The 21,310-nt window shown below is 43.5% G+C and overlaps 1 protein-coding gene across 3 annotated transcripts in view; it reads left to right on the top strand.

Annotated features, from left to right (window-relative positions):
• The window catches only part of NPHP1 (nephrocystin 1), a 119,718-nt gene that overhangs the window by 81,755 nt on the left and 16,653 nt on the right, over window positions 1-21,310 (top strand). For all 3 annotated transcript variants that reach the window (XM_040351110.1, XM_040351112.1, XM_040351111.1), the window contains exons 12-18: window positions 2,566-2,694; window positions 3,619-3,693; window positions 6,157-6,267; window positions 8,039-8,121; window positions 11,425-11,501; window positions 13,273-13,372; window positions 14,208-14,320. In XM_040351110.1, coding sequence (XP_040207044.1) covers window positions 2,566-2,694; window positions 3,619-3,693; window positions 6,157-6,267; window positions 8,039-8,121; window positions 11,425-11,501; window positions 13,273-13,372; window positions 14,208-14,320 — 688 coding nt within the window. The remainder of the gene's footprint in view (window positions 1-2,565; window positions 2,695-3,618; window positions 3,694-6,156; window positions 6,268-8,038; window positions 8,122-11,424; window positions 11,502-13,272; window positions 13,373-14,207; window positions 14,321-21,310) is intronic.

The following is a 21,310-nucleotide window of genomic DNA, read 5'->3' as shown; positions in this document are numbered from 1 at the left end:
CATCAGTAAGCGACCTTCCCATAAAGTGTTGCAATCTTCACAACCTAACACTTTGTCAACATCCTGTTTTATGAATCATGTCACATTCTCTAATTAGTGCCTAAACAAATACAGAGAGAAAGAAAATCTGAAGCAAACAAAAATAAAAATTCCAAGAGCACTCTAAAAGCATCTAGCTATGTTGCCTGATCATAGGTCAATATGCATATAGCGAGCCCATAAGCCCTACATTTTTTCAAAACGCCTGCCCATATCGTTCAAGATGCTGCCTTTCTTTTGTGAGTCCTAGTCCAAGACTTTTTTTGCCTGGTCTGAGACAAGGAGACTTATTTTCCTACAATCTGCCTATAGTCCACTTTGTAGCCAATAAATGTATTTTTTATTTTTTTTGGAGAGCATGCAAAACATTCTCTATGGGTTTATTCAGAAGGGCATTTCAAGGAGATATCCATTTGAAGAGATCTAAGGTATAAAAGCCCACCACCAAACTTTCCATAGTGACAGTCAGGTCTTTCTCTACAGGAATATACCATGGACAGTTGGGCCAACTGAGCAGCTTAGTATTATAGAATTAGATTTGAAAGTCCAAGGCCTTCCCTAGATCTCAAGAACAACAACACTCTTCTCGACAACCTACCCATATTTTCTAGTGTATAAGGCGACCGGGCGTATAAGACGACCCCCTAATTTTACATTTTTTTTAAGAGTTTTTGTCTGTACTCACTGTTTAAGATGACACCCCCCCCCCCCTTCTGAGGCTTCATATTTCTTTCTTCTTGTGGTTGTAAACGTTGCCAGAGGCTCGGTAGAAAGAAGCAACTTCAGCTGTGGGACTACAAGGCTCAGCGCTATGCTGTCTCTTCACAGGAGGAGGCTTAGTGGGTGAGTGTGCAGGTGACATGGCAGATCTCCTACCTCTATCAGAGGGAGAGGAGTCCAGATAAGGTTGTTGCTGCTCTGTCTCCTCCATGTCAGATACCTGATCGTCATGTGGGGCAGACACAGGCAATAAAGGAGCCTGCTTGTTCCTAATGATTGGCAGTGGCCACGGGTCATAATCTGGGGGATGAGTGGTGTCGATATCCCCTGTTCTAGGGGAGAGGAGCTCAGGTGGGCAGCTGGATTGCTTTGTGCAGCTCTGTGGAGGAGCGGCCATATTTGATTGCAGCCAGACCACGCCCCCCACGATGTATTACCGCACATCCAGCGAGCATCCAAGGGGATGACCCGGCGTATAAGACGACCCCTGCTTTTTTGTTTAAGTGTAAAAGATCGTCTTATACGCCGCAGACACCCCAGACATAGCGAATTATCTTTGATTGGAATTTCAGTATATTGAATGGTTCAAAGCAATAGTTAAAGTGATTGTAAAGCTTTTTTTTTTTAAATAACAAACATGTCTTACTTACGTGCTCTGGTCTTGCACAGAGTGGACCGCTCTTCCTTTTCTGGGGTCCCTCCATGGCGCTCCTGGCTCCTCCTCTTCTTGAGCGTTTTACAAGAGTTTTGTCACAAATCTTCTGCTCAAACAGTAGCTCTCCACCAAGGCCGTCTTTAAGGCAGGGCAAAAGGGACAGCTGCCCTGCCATTGTTGTGAGGCTCAAATCAGCTGCCACATACTTGCCAACTATCCCAGTGTAAATCCCCTTGACCCTTGACGTTTTAGTCCTTTGCTGTGCTACTAATGCTGCCCAGCTCTGCCCTATTGTTGTGTACAGATGACTCACCTGTAGACCATGTGTTTCCATGTAAATAACCATCATTCATATGTAAATAACAGGTGCATTCATATGTGAATATCGGCGGCATTCATATGTAAATAGCTGAGGCCGGAGGCATTGATATGTACATCATGCCCCTCTGCAGTGAAGCGATGATGTGCTGTAACCTCTAGCAACCAATAACTGAGCAGTATTACTGTACAGCAATCTCTGGCAACCAATCGCAATCCCTGCCTGATCTTATCCAGTAAACTTATTTTAAGTCTAGCTGATATTTATTGTATGTCTCACAGCAGGTGGAGAGCAAAATTGCATGGGAGGGCCCCGAGAATTTTTTCGCCCGGGGTCCAATTAACATTAAAGACGGCCCTGCTCTCCACCTCTTCTCCCCTAGTCCTTACTATTGGTTAAACAAAAATGCCTGAAGCTGTAAAAGGCTTGTAATAGACTTCTAAAAATGTTCCAAAACTCTCAAATAAAAACACCTGAAAGTCGCTTTGCTCAGGTGTGAATGCAGCTTTAGCCTTTTTATAATTTCTTTAGCTTTAGATATAGATTTATGTACTTTGCCCTCTTCTTTCTTGGCTGTACTACTAATATGAGCCAGCTGTGTTTGGTAACAAATCATTATTTGTGTGTTCTATGCAGCCTGTCACATTGCTTGATATGTAACAATGGACTTCAACAATGCAAATACCGTATGTGCTATGATAATATTTGTGCAGATTTCTCCTGTCTGACCCTGAATACGATAGACAAGCATTGCTCATTCTTATGCTCAGGGCTGTATCATCTTCTAATGGATTCAAAATATTAATGTAAACGTATGACTTTATTTCTGCAGATCCAGCCTCTCCCTACCAGGATCTCATTGGTTTTGACATTATGGAGTTGTAAGATGATACCTCTGCCTGGAGCCAGTATTCAGATTCTAAGCAGACACGTGCGCCTCTGCTTGTTTGATGGCACCAAGGTAAACCTTTTGTGACGTGCAAGTTCCAGTGTACTATTGGAACCTCCTGCCTTACTGAGATTGGGCAGAGGGACACATTCAGCACTAACATTTTCGGTTAAAGACATGCCACTAACACACCTAATGCCGCGTACACACGACCGTTTTTCATGTCATGGAAAAAAACGAAGTTTTTCTCGACGTGATTCCTCTCAAGCCTGCCTTGCATACACACAATTGTGATAAAAAATGCTGGAGCAAAGAGCGGTGGCGTATGACGGCACTATAAAGGGGAAGTTCCATTTGAATGGCGTCAACCTTTGGGCTTAATTATGCAAATTTCCCTTCTCATACCTTGCTTCTGAGCATGCGTGTTTTTTCCCCGTCGTTAAACCCTACACACGACCATTTTTCACGACGAGAAAAACGACGACGTGTAAAACGTCGAAAAAAAATAGAGCAGGTTCTAAATTTTTAATGCCCATTTTCTCGTCAAGAAAAATGCGCTGGAGCCTACACACGATCGTTTTTAATGACCAATTATTGCATTTTTCGCGTCATGAAAAACGGTCGGGTGTACGCGGCATAACTCTACCATTTCAATTCGATAAAAAAAAAAAAATCAATACTAGTTTTACAAAAGTAAATTTTTTACATATTTTCATGTGTTGGCAATGGTTTTGATGAGTTGATGAGCACTATGGGTTTGTTTCCCAACGCCAACAAGCTGCTTGGATGAAGACTTCACAATCTTTTCATGTCCCTGGGAATTCCTTAAACCCCCAAAAATAGTTACAGTAATTTGCTTCTGTCTCTGTTGGAGTTAGTGTCTATAAGTACGTATGAATGTAAAAGTGCTGTAAAAAATATCAGTGCTATAAAGTTTAAATCAAAAACAATAAAAAATGTTGTCAAATAAAACTATACATACTTTTATATCATTAGGTCTTGAGTAACATTCATACAGTAAGAGCAACATGGCTACCTAAAAATTCTAGAACTTGGACATTTTCTCCTAGGGTGAGTTTACATATAAGTGCTATTTTTACGTAATATCTTTCTATTTTTGGTGTCTTTTTAGTTGTATTTCCAATGTGTGCCTCCTGTTGTTTTTTGCTTCACATTACAATATGTTCTGTGTCCACTGCCAAATAAAATGAAAATGTTATACATTTTTATGGATACAAAGTACATGTAATTTTTCTCCTTATTGATACTTTGTTTTTTTTTTGTTTTTTTCAACTTTCCATATATTAAATCTTCTGCCCTTGTTGGTAAAACATTTTATTTTTCTAGCAGAAGATACCTTATTCAGCCCACTTCCTAATTCTTGTCTGGTCATTAGCCTAGGCCAGGCATGTCCAAAGTCCGGCCGGGGGGCCAATTGCGGCCCCCGTTCCAGTTTAATGTGGCCCCCCTGGTATTTTTGGATATATACTGTATTTATCAGTGCTGCCTCGGAGGGGCCAGGAAGGGGCGGGGAATGAGTTCTGTCAAATTACATACAGGAGAATCTCCTGTTTACTCTGCGGCATCTGTAATAGGAAGTCTTGTCTCCTGGGCTGCCATTGGACAACTCCTCTGTCTATCATAGGAGGCGGGACATTGTATTAAAGAGGCTGCTGTGTAAACAGGAGATTCTCCTGTATGTAATCTGTTGGCGCTCGTCCCACTCCCCCCTCCCCTCCGAGGCTGCAGATTGGCATCGATCAGGCTGCATTCATGACAATGGCAAGGCTGCATTCATGGCAATGGCAAGGCTGGATTCATGGCAATGGCAAGGCTGCATTGATGGGCAATGACCCTTATTTTGCTTCACAGTTCTTTATTAACATTTTTTTCCTGAAACTTCTCTCCTAACGTTAAGGTGCGTGTTATACGCCAATAAATACGCTATATCCAAATAATACGCCTGAGCTCATCTCTTCACCACACACAGCCACAACGGCAAGAGAATTGTTGTTGGGCAGTGTATTAGTGCTCGGGAAAACACACTTAGACCGAATTTTAATGGTTCAAAGAATGTCAGCAAAATGTTCGGCCCTTACGCATGTTCACTTCATCAAATCTGGCCCTCTTTGAAAAAAGTTTGGCCACCCCTGGCCTAGGCTTATGATATCATGCACAGCTCTCTCTCTCACTCTTGTGAGAGTTTGCCAGAAAGATGGGGGAATGAGTCATAAGAGGGCCAATCAGGGCTGCAGAGCTGGAGGTGTGCCTCTGTCTAAACACAGGAAGTGAACAGGCAGCAGCTTCAGCTGCCCACAGTTAAAATGGCTAAAACCAGACTTGGTAGAGGGAGATTTCTGCAGCATATTTGGCAAGTACAGAATCACAGTATATATAAAAAATTATGCAAAGTGGTTGGAGGGAAGCTTCAGAATGGCAAAGATGTTTTTATTACAAATTATGTGACCAGACTGCAGTTCCTCTTTAAATATGAAAGTTCATAAGCAAAAAATGTTTTTTAATATTACAAATCACGATTAATTATAGTCCTCCAAACAGTTTATATATAAGAAAAATAGGTTTACATTTAAAGCAAAATCAGTTCAAACAAGTCTGTGTAAAACCTAATTAATTCCCATCACCAATAATATTCTTCCAAATGTAGAACATCTTTACTCCAGGGTGATCACCACCAATCATATGGGAAAATGCGCTTACCAGAAGTGAGTGCCTATTTCTCTGCAACATTGGGGTAAACACAGCTTTTAATGATTCCCAAGATCTTCCACACAGGTGGAGTCGACTTTAAAGGGGTTGTAAAGGAAAAAAATGTTTTCCCTAAATAGCTTCCTTTACCTTAGTGCAGTCCTCCTTCACTTACCTCATCCTTCGATTTTGTTTTTAAATGTCCTTATTTCTTCTGAGAAATCCTCGCTTCCTGTTCTTCTGTCTGTAACTCACCACCGTAATGCAAGGCTTTCTTACTGGTGTGGAGAAAGCCTCTCGAGGGGGGAGGGGGTGAGCAGGAGTGTCAGGACGCCCACTAACACACAGCTCCTTTCTCTATCTGCAAAGTAGAGAGTGTCCTGACTTGCCTGCTCGCCCCCTCCCCCCTCAAGAGGCTTTCTCCACACCAGGGAGAAAGCCTTGCATTACTGTGTGGAGTTACAGACAGAAGAACAGGAAGTGAGGATTTCTCAGAAGAAATAAGGACATTTAAAAGAAAAATGGAAGGATGAGGTAAGTGAAGGAGGACTGCACCTAGGTAAAGGAAGCTATTTAGTGAAATTCCTTTACAACCCCTTTAATGCTGCATACACACGACCTGTTTTTCCGTCGGAATAAACTCCAACCGGGATCAATAATATCTAGTGATTGGACACTGCCCAGTTTCATGGTTACCAAGGGAATTTTTTCTTGTTCTGCAATGGAATAATACATATACAGTACATTGGATAATTATGTTAAGAAATTAGCTGTTTTATATGTAGATAAAAATAATTCTGTGCTTCCATTTGTTATTTGTGCATACAGGTTACAGGCATTCTTCCTAGCATGTTGGATGGTGACTGTTTCGTGAGGTCTGTCAGTCAGTTTCCAGAAATAGGGATTTTGTTTGAAGTAGGAGTTACCTATATCCGAAGCGTAAGTTTCATGTTAACGTGTATTATTATTGTGTTGTGCTCTGTGTGATTAAGATCTTTTTTCCTGCCAATTTTTACATTGTTAAAAAAAATATAAACCATATTTAGGGTATATAGTTCGATCTTGATTGTTGCTTTCTTTCCAAATTGGTTGCTTTAAACAATGATTGCATGCAAGAACATCCATTTGTTTTATTAGATTAAAAATGTTCTATTTGACAATTTTTTTTTTTTTTTTTTTTCTTATTGGTTGCATAGTTTGAATCATACAGTGAATATATTATTTAAGTGAACTTCTTAAAAGGGTTTTTCACATTCACAGACAAAAAGTGGCTATGCCTTACTTTTAAATTTTTTTTATTACTGGTCAGCAATGAGAGGTCCTCTATTCATTCTGGCTTTTCAGTACTATTGTGCTGAGATGAGGTGTAGGACCTTATGCATCAGTGCTGGACAACATACGATTATCTGCATTACTGTTGACATTCATTATTATTATAATATATGATCTATATAGCACCAACAGTTTGCACAACGCTTTACAACATGAGGGTAGACAGTACAGTTACAATACAATTCAATGCCAGAGGAATTAGAGGGCTCCACTCAGTGGTCAAGTCCTGGGGAAAAAAGTGTGGGAACTCCCACCCAAGATCCACTTCCCCACCAAAAAAATAAATGATACGCTCATATGCATAACCACTAAACCGCATGTTTTGTTTTGTTTTTTTCAATCCACTGTACCGAGTTATCGCGGGATTTAGAAAGAACTTTAAGCAAGTTTTTTCTAAATCCTGTGATAACTTGCTGCAGACCTCCGCAATGTCTCCTGGAAACAATGACAAAAGCTCCCAGGAGACATTGCGGCATTGAGGAAGTGACGGAATACCCGCACACTACCCGATGAATCCATATACAGGAAGCGGCCAGTAACATAAAGGATTACTAAGGTTCGCCTGCCCCTGACAGTGACTCGAGCTGGGCATCGCCGCTTAGTGAAGGATTGGCTCGGGCGCCTCGGCTGCTCTAGTCCTGCAAAGGGAACTGCGTTCCTGCTGTGAAAAAAGTGCAGGAACTCCGTTCCCGCAGGACTTGAGCCCTGGCTCCACTCTAGCTTACAATCTAGGAGGTCATTTGATTTGCATGCTTTTTTCAAAGCTGCAAGGCAAAATAACAGCTGAAATATGGCCTCTATGGGAAACGCACACCTATCCCACTTTTTTCAGTATAAATTTTGATTTGAAATGGTAGACTTTTAGTATGTTGATTGTTTGTGATATGATACTGTTTTTTTGTTAGGTTTATACTGGTGTGGAGATTTTTGTCATACTGTAACAGGCAGAGCTCAGATGCACACAGTACCTGTTGCAGGCATTATATGTCCTTGTCCCCTAGTACATTACTCATAATATTATATGTGGAATGCAATCTGTATTGTGTGCCAGGGAGTTCAAGTTACAGCTTAATTATTATTTGTCACGTGCATCCTAGGGGTGGAGGGGATCTTTTATAAATGCAGAGTTTACTAAATAGGAATTATTCAAATTAGTAGTTAATCAATATGAATGTATTTATTATGATGCAGAACCACATAACTGGGTAGAAAAGGTAAGCACTTCCTAAAAAAAAAAGAAAACATTGTACATACAATCTCCCTGCAAATCCCTCTGCAGAAAAAGTGCAAATATGTGACCGCTATAGCTTCCTCACTTTTTTTTTTTTTTTTTTTTGTGCTGTTTTTTTGCTTTATTAACTGAAATTTTATTTTATAGTCTACAGGTGAGAGGGGAGAGCTGAGCTGCGGCTGGACTTTCTTAAAACTCTTTGATGTCAGTGGAATTCCAATACCTTCAAAGTAAGAGAAATGCTTCATGCAGTTTTTCTGATAGTAGTAATTCCACATTTTTTATTGGGCTGGAGTCTTCTCCCTCCCTCTCCCCCTTCTCTCGGTTGATATAGAGCAGGGGTGCCCAACCTTTTCAAGAGCGAGGGCCACTTAAGCGGCTTGGTAACCGATCGTGGGCCACAATGAGTGTAGCGGGTGTTTGGCAGTCCACTCTATAGAGCTCACTGAACTTTTTTTTTAGCAGATCAGATTGGAGGTAAGCGTTTGTAAATGGACAAAAGTCCATTTATCTGCCACTCCTTAGGCCGCGTACAGACGAGCATACATGTACGATGAAACCGGTCCGCCGGACCGTTTTCACCGTACATGTCTGCCCGGGGATTTCTGTATGGTGGCTGTACTCACCATCATACAGAAATCCGCGCGTAAACAATACGCGGGGCGTGTCCGCGCCGTCGACGCGATGATGACGCGGCGACGTGGGCGGCCCTGCCAGTTCAATGCTTCCACGCATGCATCAAAGTCATTCGACGCATGCGAGGGATGGCGGGCGCTCGGACATGTACGGTAGGTCTGTACAGACGACCGAACATGTCCGAGCGGGCAGGATTTCAGCGGGCTGTTTTAAAACAAGTCCAGAAATATTTGCCCGCTGGAAAAAGGCCCGGCGGGCAAATGTATGCTGGAATCCTGTCCGCTCGGGCCTACACACGACCGAACATGTCTGCTGAAACTGGTCCGCGGACCAGTTTCAGCAAACATGTTCGGTCGTGTGTACGGCCCATTAGAGGTGAGTACAGGGTCTGATCGGGTCGGACGGACCTTGTGAAAGGGGCCCAAGGCCGCTTTCACACTGATGCACTGTTTACCCGCACCACGGAATCTCCTGTGGCTTTGCTGCAGGTTAGCTGCACCATGCCATAGACTTCTATTATATCTTGTAGGTGTGGTGCACTTTCAGAAAGCACACCAAACTCGCAGGTAATAGAAGTCTATGGCTCAGTGCAGGTAACCAACAGGTGCTCTGCTCTGCCTCTGTGGATCAGTTGAAAGCAACCCAGTAACCACTGCAGAACAGATATGCCCATATATACACTGTGATTTTAGTAATAAACTAACCTTTAATAACAGTATTCTATTCTATTCCATTCCAGAGCAGGAGGTTGCGGGCCACATCAGAGAGCTCCGCGGGCCACATGTGGCCCCCGGGCCAATGGTTGGGCACCCCTGATATAGAGCGTTATAAGGGATAGAGGAACCTAATAGTGAAACTATCACAGTGGTTATGACATACACAGCAGAGAAGACTGACAATAAAGAAATAAGCTGATGTGCTCTAAATGCTTTGGCAGTGAGGTGAGAGTTCTGGGAGACTGGTGGAGGACAGAGAGAGTATGGTTCAATACTGCAATCCAGGAAATCTATCCATCAAATCATTGTTATATTGGAAGTTTGACCCTGGCTGATCCCACCATTTATCTGAATAGAACTTTCTATACACTCCAATCTTCTTATATTCATTTTTTATATTGAACCATTCTTCACATGTGGCTACATGTTGGCTGCTTCATAAATTTTTGCACTTTTTTGCACTTTTTTGTAATTTTGCACGATACCGCACTTTTCACTTTTTTGGAGTTTTGTGCACTTTTGGACTATTGATTATTTATTCACGGCATACTGTTGCAGTCTGCACTTTGCACTTCATTTGTGTACTTTGGGAACATTGATTACCCATTTATGTTATATATTGTTATATTTACACACATCAAATTTTCTGTTTATCAGTCATTGGTATAGCATTGTGTTTACACTGATAGTTAACTCATCATTAACGACACTTTCATATTGTTAGCACGATCTGTATTGTTAAGCGCAGGATCATCTATTATTTATATTGATTTTCACACGTCGTGCGACATCAGCTTCCAGTGTCGGAGCATTTGTCAGACAAGTGTGAACCTGGCCTAACAAGCCAGCAAAGTACAAATACCCCCAAATGACCACTTTTTTGAGGCATAGATGGGCACGGATAAGGCAAGGATAGGCATGGATGGGCACAGATGTGGCATTAGTGAGCCACGGATGAGCACTGATGTGGCATTGGATGGAGCACAGATGAGGCAGGGATGGGTACGGATAAGGCATCGATGGCCATGAATGAGGCAGGAATGGCATGTGTGAGGCACGGCTGGGCATGTGAGAGGCATGGATCAGACCCAGATGTGCCTCAATCAGGCGCGGCTGTGAATATATCAGGCATATATCAGGCAGCGTGGCTGCATCAGCTCCCTCCTGTCCTCGCATGCTCTGCCGATTGCGTGTAAGGAGAGGAGAGAGCTGAACCGGGCATGCGCTGGTTTGTTGACAAGTGATCGCTCTGCCATTGGACGGAGAGATCATGTGGTAAAGGGCCGCTGTCATCGGCCCTTTACCCCAATCTGTGATGTGGTCACGGAGGCTTCCGGGGGCGCGAGTCTGGGAGGATGTCATAGTACTCGCCGACCACGCTTTAGCCGTCATTCGGTTTGCAAGTGGTTAAGCAGGACCATATTTCTCCTGTCGAGTCCAGGTATAGAGGAGTATAAAGAAACCTTTTCAGTGCTGGGCCAGGCTGGGCTGTGCATGGGCATTAGATTTTCCTGATCATTCCTATTGAAAGTCTATTGTTGGCCTTGTTTGTTGGCTTTCTGTCTGCACTTTGGCCACGTGATACCAATTCTGTACTTATCTCTGCATGAACAGGTGACAGTTGGGCTCTTGTTTGGTTTACTGATATATTGGATTTAAAATGTTATGTCCCAATTCAGATTATATTTTACTTGATTGTAATCCTGAAGAGTTCTAAATATTTCATATTACTAAAAAGATCTATAGAGATCTGTAGACACAACAAATATCTAAATGCCCATACAGTTATTCAATTAAAGTTATTTACGAACTTGTGCTTTCGATGTATTTATAACCTTGTATAAAATGTACAGTAAACTAGATTGTTACATAAATACTCTATAACTTTCTAGTGTTGCTGCATCAGAACTCTTTAATTGTCATGTAGTACAAGAAACTTTATTTGAATCTGAGCACCAAGTACAGTGGTGAAAATTTAGTGACCAACAAAGAAATGCTTGGGTAATGACAGATTGAAATGCATAACATTTGTGGGTAAATGTCACCTTTTGTATGCTGTATTTTAAGCTAGTGCTAATTAATAACCGTGGCATTGCAACTGTATTTTCTATTTTTGGTTTAAAATTACAACCATTTCTTCTATACAGTGCTTTAGTAATTAATAGCGTATTTTTTTAACAGGACTTATGAATTGACATTAAATGGTGGTAATCCCTATGAACAAGGAGTTGAGGTGGATCCCTCTATATCAAGACGAGGTCAGTATTAATATAACTGTGCCCTTATGAGTGAAAGTGGTTGTAAATCCACAACCCCCCCCCCCCCAAAAAAAACCTTGCAAGATGAAGGCATAATGAGCTAGGCCTAGGACAACGCTCTCGGAGTTACTCTCGGTTTAGTTGTGATTGGCCAGAGCCGCGATGACGTCACTCCCGCGCATGGGAGTCGTTGGTAACGGCACACTAGCTGAAGCAACGGCACAAACTATTGCTTCAGTGTGCATGTACCGATGACGTCGACACATGCTGATACAGGGGATATCTCCTAAACCGGGCAGGTTTAAGAGTTATCCGTGGTAGCTTCAGGTAAGCCTTATTATAGACTTACCTGTAGTAAAAAGTGGTCTGTAAGGGTTTACAACCACTTTAAAGCAGTAGTAAACCGGGTTAAAAAAAAAAACTGGCCCCCCTACAGGCTCCTTTAACCACTTAAGACCCGGACCATTATGTAGGTAAAGGACCTTCCCAGTTTTTGCGATTCGGATTTCACCCCCCCCCTACAGTGCTCGGAGCAGGGAGGAGAGGTTCGGCAGGCTAAGGAAGTGGCAAACTTCACTCAGCTGATCTCCCCCTCTCTGAGATGTCAGCGGGGATCTCGGCCCCCCTCCCTGTGCAGAGCTCCGGCGGACAAAGCAAGTGACAAGCTGCACTCAGCTAATCTCTCCCTCTCCAAGATGTCAGCGGGGGATCTCGGGGGGGCCCCTCTTCCTCTGCAGACGTTTGGCGTGTCACAGGTGATATAAGACGTTCTGTGGCACTAAATCTCAGCATGCAGAAGTTTTGCATTGTGATACCATCATTCTACAAGCACTTTTACACAGGGGAATTGTGACAGGCAGGTAGGGAGAGACACAGCACGATAATACCTACCCCAAAAATAAGCCCTACAGTGTCTTATGTTGTCAAAATTAATATAAAACCCGGGCTTATTTTCGGGGAAACACGGTAATAAGTTTTTTCAGTATCGAAAATTATCATCATTGCTCACATTGATTTTCCAACTTGTTATTAATATTATTATACAGGATTTATATAGCACCAAAAGTTTGCACAGGGCTTTACAAAATAAGGGGAGAAGAAAGTACAGTTACAATACAATTCAATATTAGTGGGTTAAGAGGGCCCTGCTTGTAAGAGCTTACAAATTAAAGGCAAGAGCAAGTAAAGCAAAAGGTATTAACTGTGTGTAAATGAGTTGTTTGGGAATTAAAATCTCAGTAGTTGGGTAGAAGAAAGATAGGCTTATCTGAAGACATGATTTTTCAGGGATCGCCTAAAGACAGGAAGGGGGTCCTGAAACCCGTCCTAAGACTCCCTGGCCAATCGGGTCTCGGGAACCGCTTCCTAATTGGCCAGAAGGAGAATCAGGAAGACCATAGCGAATATTCACTATTGTCATACAACTTGATTGCAATCCATGCGACCGGCGCCCTGCATGTAGATTAGGGGCTGGGCACATGGATTAGGGGGGCCGCGTGCCACTGGGTCCGAGTCCAGGATTACACCCTAGCACCTTGGCATGAGGGGAGGGAAAGGTAGTTGTGCTATTGATCCTGATGCAAACTCGGGGAAGGAAAGATCATGCTCAGTTTAAAAAAAAAAAAATGTCATGCAGACTACCTGGTCCTTCCCTCTTCTCAGTTATTGCAGTTACAATAAATCAGTTTATAAGAGGAATTATGAGACATTTTTAGATTGTAATTCTTTTTTGTGTTATTGCTTTATATGAGTTTACAATGTTATTATGCAGCAAACAGTGGAGTCTTTAATCAAATGATGACCCACAGAAGACAACCACGGCTTCTTGTAAAACTTAGATCCGTCAACAGAAGAAAAAGAGAAATGTTAAGGTATGTGCACCTGACACTGAAGTCATTGTTAAAGCTCAACTCCAGCCAGATTAAAAACATTAACTAATGCATTTAAAATTAAAAAGTTTACTTCAAATATTTTTGGATATACAGCAACAAGAAATGCATCCGACAGCCAGCTGACTGCTGGTTACTGCTGCAATCTTTCCTTTATCTTTAAAAACTTTAACTCTAAAATAGTAAAGGCAAAACGTTTTTTTGGGTTGTCCTCAAAAAAGTAGGGGACATCTTCCAACAGGCATACTAGTTCTGGTGACCTGGGTGTCCCCATGGAATTCTCTTAATTTACAGGAATTTCCTCTCACTTCCTGTTTTAGCCATGAAAAAATAACTACTTTGAGGGTTTTTTAAATGCAGCTTGCGTGAATTGTCTTATATTGGTCTCCTTAAATCCCCTGTAAAAGAGAACTCAGCCCGGATGAAGGAGGGCCAACATTTAGAGCCAGCCAGATTAGCTGCATTGCACATGTGCTGACAGTGAACATACTGACAAAAGGACGATCTCATCAGTGCACTGTTTCTCATTGTTTAGTCAGTAGACTAGAGGTGCATTTAAAGTGTATGTACGTGACAATGTGTCTTCAAAGGACCCCTAACCACTTTATACTCGCCTTACCTGCTATCCGTTTTTCCTTCCTTTCTCTCTCAGTTGATAGTATAGTCAGCGTTGAGGGTGACCCATTCACCCGACCCATGCCATCACTCTTTATTTTATAGTGCTCAGGGCTAGTGACTGAATGCTATGACCATGCATTGTCATTGTCAATTGTGTCTAGAGAATATATTGTATTTATTCTTTTATCTTGTTTTGTAGTCTTCTTCCAGAAACCTTGGTAGGCAGCATGTGCCATGTGCCATTGTTGGTCTTTTATCGGCAAATCCTTGGTGATGTTCTTTTGAAGGAGAGAGTGAACATGCAGAATATAGGTATGCAATGTTTCTAGTATGAGTAATATTTCTAGTAAACATACAATTTATTTATTATTTCCTAGTCCTTACCTTATCGCCACACCACTACATAGTAGTGAATATGCAATAAGTAATCAGTATACTTTTGGGACTTACAGTCTTAAAACACAAAGACTATAAATAGATCAAAAGATGTCTCGCCACAAACTATAGATGAAGAGACCTATCTGCCTGTCCTTGTTCATTTTTCTTAAGTATCGGGACCCACTACGGTAATTTCTCCTACTTGGGTGATGTGTAGATGAGGTGATACCTAATACCTTGAAAAGAGACTGACATCTAGCTATCTGCTGAAAAATACGTGCTCAATCATGATGTAGATTATTTGTGTTTTTTCAGATCTTTGTCTAAATATAATGGTTATTTGCATATATAGATCCAGATATGGCACTAGGAATTTAAGTGGTCTGTTTATTTAATAAAGTTATATTGAAAAAGAGCGCAATCCAGCGATGTGCATGAGAGCAGGAGCTCTACTGGGTCTCTGCCTTCTCACTGGCTGTGACACAGCAGCAGAAGCCATTGCACAGAGCCAGTAGGTTTGACATGTTTGTTATTTAAAAAAAATGCTGCAACTTTTACAAGCTATTAACATGTCACCTGTTCTACTAAGGAATTAAGAATTAGTCCTGATTACATTTACAGACTCTAATTTAAGAGGAAAATATTTTTGTCTTTACAACCCCTTTAATTAAAGTCTGACAGTAGCTGATAAAGTAAAAAGTAATGTTTTGCATTATAACTAGTTTGATACCTGTTGAAATCAAGCTGATTTATTCACCTCCAGCACTCCTGAATCATTATTCCCACTGACTTCCTGGTTTGCGGTGCACATTCATTCTTGCTACATCACGGCCTAATGGAAACTACAGTTCCCATTAGGCTTAGCCTCCATGCCTGTGAGGGATAAGAGAGCATCTTCACGCAGGGCTGTAGTCATAGGGAGGGGGTAAGCACATTATGCTTTCCACCATGCAAAACAGCTCAGATGCTGGTGGAAAGCAAGAAGAGGAGTGACAGGAAATGGCATTTTCAAACCTGGATTACTGTATTTTGGAGGTCAAAAGGAAAAACGAGGTAAGTGATATTTAAATGCTCTAGCTTACAGCAATCAATTGATCTAATAAAAAAAGGTACCTTTAGTGTTCCTTTAAATGTAATTCCCAATTTTAATAAAATAAAAGGTTATCATTACACTAAGGCTTTTTGTACACACACATCGTATATAGAAGTCTTTAAAACTCTTTTTGTAGAGTTTTCGGGTTCCTGGATTCTCAAATGTGACCATTTCACTGCAGGTAATAATAAATTTATTTTGTTACATAGCTTTTCAAAATGGGTGCTTGATCAAATGATACATTATTTTGGTCTTCTAAAAAAATTGTTGGCTGAAATATTGACTTACAACGTCCCTTTACTAAATTCACCAAGTGCAATACAGGAGATTGGAATGCATTCTCAGCTCCTAAGTGAATGATGTATATAGGAGTTATTAATTGTCTGTTCATTATCTTCTTTTATCACTGAATAATGCCCTTTTTACTGCCGTCATATCATATAGCCAAAACCCCACGTCTGGTTTAGTAGCGTAGAGGTGTTTCCAGGGTTCGCACTCTAATATAAGGAGACAATACACAGGGTTTGCACGCTACTTGCAGTCCATTGAAACAAGTGTGATATTGTTAAACGGGTCATAGAATTAGAATGTATAGTACTGATGTGTGTATTTTTGAATAGACTTTAAAGTGGAGCTCCTCCCAAAAGGGGATGTTCCACATTAAGTACTCTTCCCCCCTCCCCTGACACTTTTGGCATGTCATTTTCTTTATCGTACATCACGGGAAACAGAGCGGCATATTCATTACTATATGGGTTATATGGAGTACCTTCAGGTGTTGACACTGGCAATCTCAAACAGGAAATGCCCCTCCCTATATAACCCCCTCCCATAGGAGGAGGGAGTACCTCAGTTTTTACGCCAGTGTCTTAGGTGTTAGTCATGGTTTAGCTTGCCTCCGCATCCTTGGGATTAGGTGAGCTACCGGTTCTGTCCAAAAAAGCCTCAGCGCTAAAGTGGTCAGTAACCGGACCCCAAACCCTTGGGGTATAGCCCATAATGCTTTTCTTTTTAGAGAGCTGGACCCTGGGCCCAGAACTTAGAAAACCTTTGGGTGCCTAATGTTTTCTGTTGCCAGGGTGCTATATGGGCCCAGGACAGTGGATCCTTCATAGGAACCCAGGGCCTGAAGGTCTAGACATCCCCACCGAGATGGGGGAAGATTGGGCCTCTTGCTTGGCAAAGTCCTGCGGCATGGAGCAGGTAAGTGAGGGGAAAACTTGCGGAACTTGGTTCTTAGCAGGTTTTTTCTGGGGGGTCACAGGGGACATGCCTAAAGTTATGCACTGCATCTGGCAAACTAGTCACATATCATAAAGATAGGATGGCTCTATATGTATTATTCCCCATAAGATGTGACCTCCCTTGTAGTGTTGGAAAAGCATTGAGTGGGGCCTGTGTGATATAAAAGTATATGTGTGTGTGAGAGCTGTGCTTACCTGCAAGCCTCCAGGCGATGCTCCATTCAGTCTTCCTCCTTAGCAGGCAAAACGCTGACCTCCTCGTGGTTCCAGGCTGCAGGCTGCAGTTTGCTGGAGCAGAGAGGTCCCTTCCTCCCAAACCCCCCCCCCCCCTGTCGGGAGGGGCATTTCCTGTTTGAGATTGCTGGGGGGGGAGGGCGGGTCAGTGGCTTAAGGAAGGGACGGCCCTTCCTTGTTTGTACAGCTCATTCAATACTTTGGAACTGGGGAGGAAAGACCAGAGCGGCAGCACGGGGCGCCGAGGACACACCGTGGCCAGAAAGGATATTGCAGTCTTCAGAAGACTGTTTTTCAAGCCTAGAAATAGGCTGTTTCTTTTCCATCTCATAGTTTTTCTTTGCAATACTACTCAGGGGGACAGAATGTTTTTTCTTTCCTGGATTTGAAACAAAAACGAAAAAAAAAAAAAAAAAAAAAAAGAAAAGTCATCTAGGGGAGAGGAAGCATTTTTTATCCCCCAAACAGGTGTTTGGGCAATTAACTTTTATAGTTCCAAATACCAATAGGTAGCATGCCGCTGCTTTCCCCACAGGGAGCCTTGGGGCCATCGGGACTCACCTCTTTAAGAGAGATGGAGAAAAGAATGGGAAAAATGATAGCCACAGCTATGCGGGGCAGTAAACGGATTAGATCTCCGTCGCCCGAGCGCGGACCCTCAGAAGAGGAGCTCCTTTCCTCAGGGGAATTGGACGACCTCTTGGACAAGGGCCAAGTAGGTTCAGGGATCGAAGATCCGGATACAGAGGAGTCTGGAGCAGTCTCCCAAGGGGAGAGCTGGTGGATTCAAGCCTTAACGGACTTGGTCCATAATGCATTCAACTTGCCAGTACCAGATCTCCAGGTATCTACGGTTTCAGCTTTGGGCTCACTGAGGGCGCCTCAAAGCAATGCAGTATTTCCGATCCACCCTCTACTAGAGGGAGTTTTGTTCCAAGATTGGAACAAGCCAGATAAAATCTTCTTACCACCTAAAAGATTCTCTGCCCTATATCCTATGGAAGATACATTTTCCAAGAAATGGGCTACTCCTGCAGTGGACGCAGCCATCTCATGTATTAACAAATCATTAACATGCCCTGTAGAAAACATACAGGTATTCAAGGATCCAGTTGATAAACGCTTGGAAGCACTACTTAAGAACTCCTTCACTACTGCAGGGGCAGTAGTACAGCCAGCTGTGGCTGCGATTGGGGTTGCTCAAGCATTATCGGATCAAGTTAAGCAGATGCTTAAACTTATTCCTGCCCAGCAGGCAGAAGAATTTTCGGATGTCCCTAGGGCCATATGTTTTACAGTAGACGCAATTAAGGATTCTATCCAGCAAGCGTCACGTTTATCGTTATCCCTTATCCATATGAGAAGACTCTTATGGTTAAAAAGCTGGGAGGCCGAGCCCCCATGCAAGAAGCTCCTGGTAGGGTTCCCCTTCCATGGAGGACGACTCTTCGGAGAAGACCTAGATAAATACATTCAAACCATTTCAAATGGCAAAAGTACTCTCTTGCCAACTAAGAGGAAGTTTCAGGGGCCTGCGTTTAAACGACAGTACTCCCCTGGGCAGGGGCCCTCTAATGCCAAACAGTATCGACTGCCTCCTGCGAAAGCAAACTTCGGCTTCAACAGCAAATCACAAGGACAGGCTGCTAGAGGCAGAAAGCAGTGGGTTCGCAAACCAGCAAACCCAGCCCCCAAGCCGACCTTATGAAGGGGCGCCCCCACCCACGAAGGTGGGGGGAAGGCTGCGACTCTTTTCAGAGGTTTGGGAAGCCAGCATTCCCGACGAGTGGGTACGGTCTTCCGTGGCCACGGGCTACAAATTAGATTTCCTAAGGTTTCCTCCTCTTCATTTCCAGGAGTCGAGGATTCCAAACGATCCGGAGAAAGGAGCCGCATTAATGTCGGCATTAAATCATCTACTTTCCCAGGAAGTAATAGTAGAGGTACCAGTCCTGGAACAGGGGCTAGGTTTCTACTCCAACCTATTCATCATCCCGAAGTCCAATGGAAATGTCAGGCCAATTTTGGACCTAAAGATGGTAAATACATACCTAAAGATCCGCTCATTTCGGATGGAATCCGTGCGGTCAGCAGCTACCACACTCCAAAAGGACGACTTCATGGCGTCCATAGACATAAAGGATGCCTACCTTCATCTTCCAATTTATCAGCCACATCAAAAATATCTACACTTCATGGTGGCTTCGCGTCACTTCCAATTCGTGGCGCTTCCCTTCGGGTTGGCTACGGCCCCCCGGGTGTTCACGAAGGTCCTAGCTCCAATTCTAGCCAAACTAAGGATCCAAGGGGTCACGATCCTAGCATACCTGGACGACCTCCTAGTCATAGATCACTCGTCTCCCGGCTTGGAGCGAGCAGTGGCCCTCACGGTCCAATACCTCGAAGTTCGGCTGGGTCCTAAATCGAGAAAAGTCAGCTTTCCTGCCCACAAGGCAGTTGGAATATCTCGGCATGAGATTAGACACAGAACAACAAAGAGTGTTTCTACCTCTGAGGAAGGTCAAAGCCATCAAGGAATTAATCCTACTGGTTCTAAGCAAGAAGGAACCGACTATTCGCCTATGTATGAGGTTACTAGGCAAGATGGTGGCCACATTCGAGGCGGTACCATACGCCCAGAGCCACACTCGCATCCTGCAGGCAGCCATCCTGTCAGCATGGAGCAGAAGGCCACAGGCCTTGGATATCCCGTTGCCGCTCTCATCAAGAGTCCGACAAAGTCTGTGTTGGTGGTTAGACCCTCAGAATCTACTGAAGGGGAAGTCTTTCAGCCCAGTGGCTTGGAAGATAGTGACCACAGACGCCAGCCTGACGGGCTGGGGAGCAATTTTGGATGGTTGCACTCGCCAAGGTACTTGGGCAACGCCAGAGAAGCAGTTGCTCATCAACATCTTGGAGCTCAGAGCTGCTCGACTAGCCCTCAGGGCTTGGACGTCAAAATTGCAGGGGTTCCCGGTGAGAATTCAATCAGACAATGCCACGGCCGTGGCATACATAAATCACCAAGGGGGAACCAGGAGTCAAGCCGCTCAGAGAGAGGTGAGCTTGATTCTCCTATGGGCAGAGGCTCATGTGCCCTGCATATCGGCAATATTCATTCCAGGAGTGGACAACTTTCAGGCGGACTTCTTAAGCCGCCAGACTCTTTTGCCGGGGGAATGGTCTCTGCATCCACAAATCTTTCAAGCACTCTGCCAAAGATGGGGAGTGCCGGACGTGGATATCATGGCATCGAGACTCAACAAGAAGCTAGACAGGTTCATGTCCCGCTCAAGGGATCCGATGGCCTGCGGAACCGATGCGTTGGTTTGCCCTTGGCATCAGTTCAAACTTCTTTATGCGTTTCCCCCGCTCCAGTTACTACCCCGCCTGCTGCGCAGGATCCGGGTGGAGCACATACCAGTCATCCTGGTAGCTCCAGCATGGCCCAGAAGGGCATGGTACTCACTAATCTTAAGGATGGTAGTGGGAGACCCTTGGACTCTTCCTCTACGGCCAGACCTGCTATCGCAAGGTCCGATCCTCCACCCTGCCTTACGGCATCTAAATTTGACGGCCTGGAAGCTGAATCCCTGATTCTCAGGGGTAGAGGTCTGTCTCAGAAAGTAATCTCTACCCTAATCAGAGCCAGGAAACCGGTCTCTAGGGTGATTTATTACAGGGTCTGGAAGGCCTATGTAGGCTGGTGGGAGTCCAAGCGATGGCTTTCTCGCAAATTTACCATCGATAGAGTATTAAGTTTTCTCCAGCTAGGAGTGGATAAAGGATTGGCATTAAGCACAATCAAAGGACAGATTTCTGCTCTGTCAGTGTGGTTTCAGCGGCCGCTGGCCACCCACTCGCTGGTTAAGACCTTCCTTCAAGGGGTCTTACGTATTAAACCTCCAGTTAAATCCCCGCTTTGCCCGTGGGATTTAAACCTTGTTCTGTCAAGTTTACAGAAACAACCGTTTGAGCCGTTGGCTGAAATTCCTTTGGTTTTACTGACAAGAAAGTTAGTATTTTTTGGTCGCCATAGTTTCCGCAAGAAGAGTATCGGAACTGGCGGCCTTATCCTGTAAGGAACCATATCTTATTTTTCATAAGGACAGGGTCGTTCTCCGCCCTCATCCTTCCTTCCTACCGAAGGTTGTATCCAGTTTTCATTTGAACCAGGATTTGGTATTACCATCCTTCTTCCCTAAACCTACTTCCAGAAAGGAAGGGTTGCTGCATACCTTGGATATCGTCAGGGCCATGAAGGCCTATCTTAAAGCTACAAAGAAGATCCGGAAAACAGATGTGCTGTTCATATTACCGGATGGGCCCAAGAAGGGGCAGGCAGCTGCAAAG

Source organism: Rana temporaria, chromosome 4 (genome assembly GCF_905171775.1).
Source record: "Rana temporaria chromosome 4, aRanTem1.1, whole genome shotgun sequence".
In the NCBI taxonomy this organism is placed as follows: Eukaryota; Metazoa; Chordata; class Amphibia; order Anura; family Ranidae; genus Rana; species Rana temporaria.
Note: the sequence above shows the minus strand (reverse complement) of the source record. Positions and strands in the feature narration are given on the sequence as shown.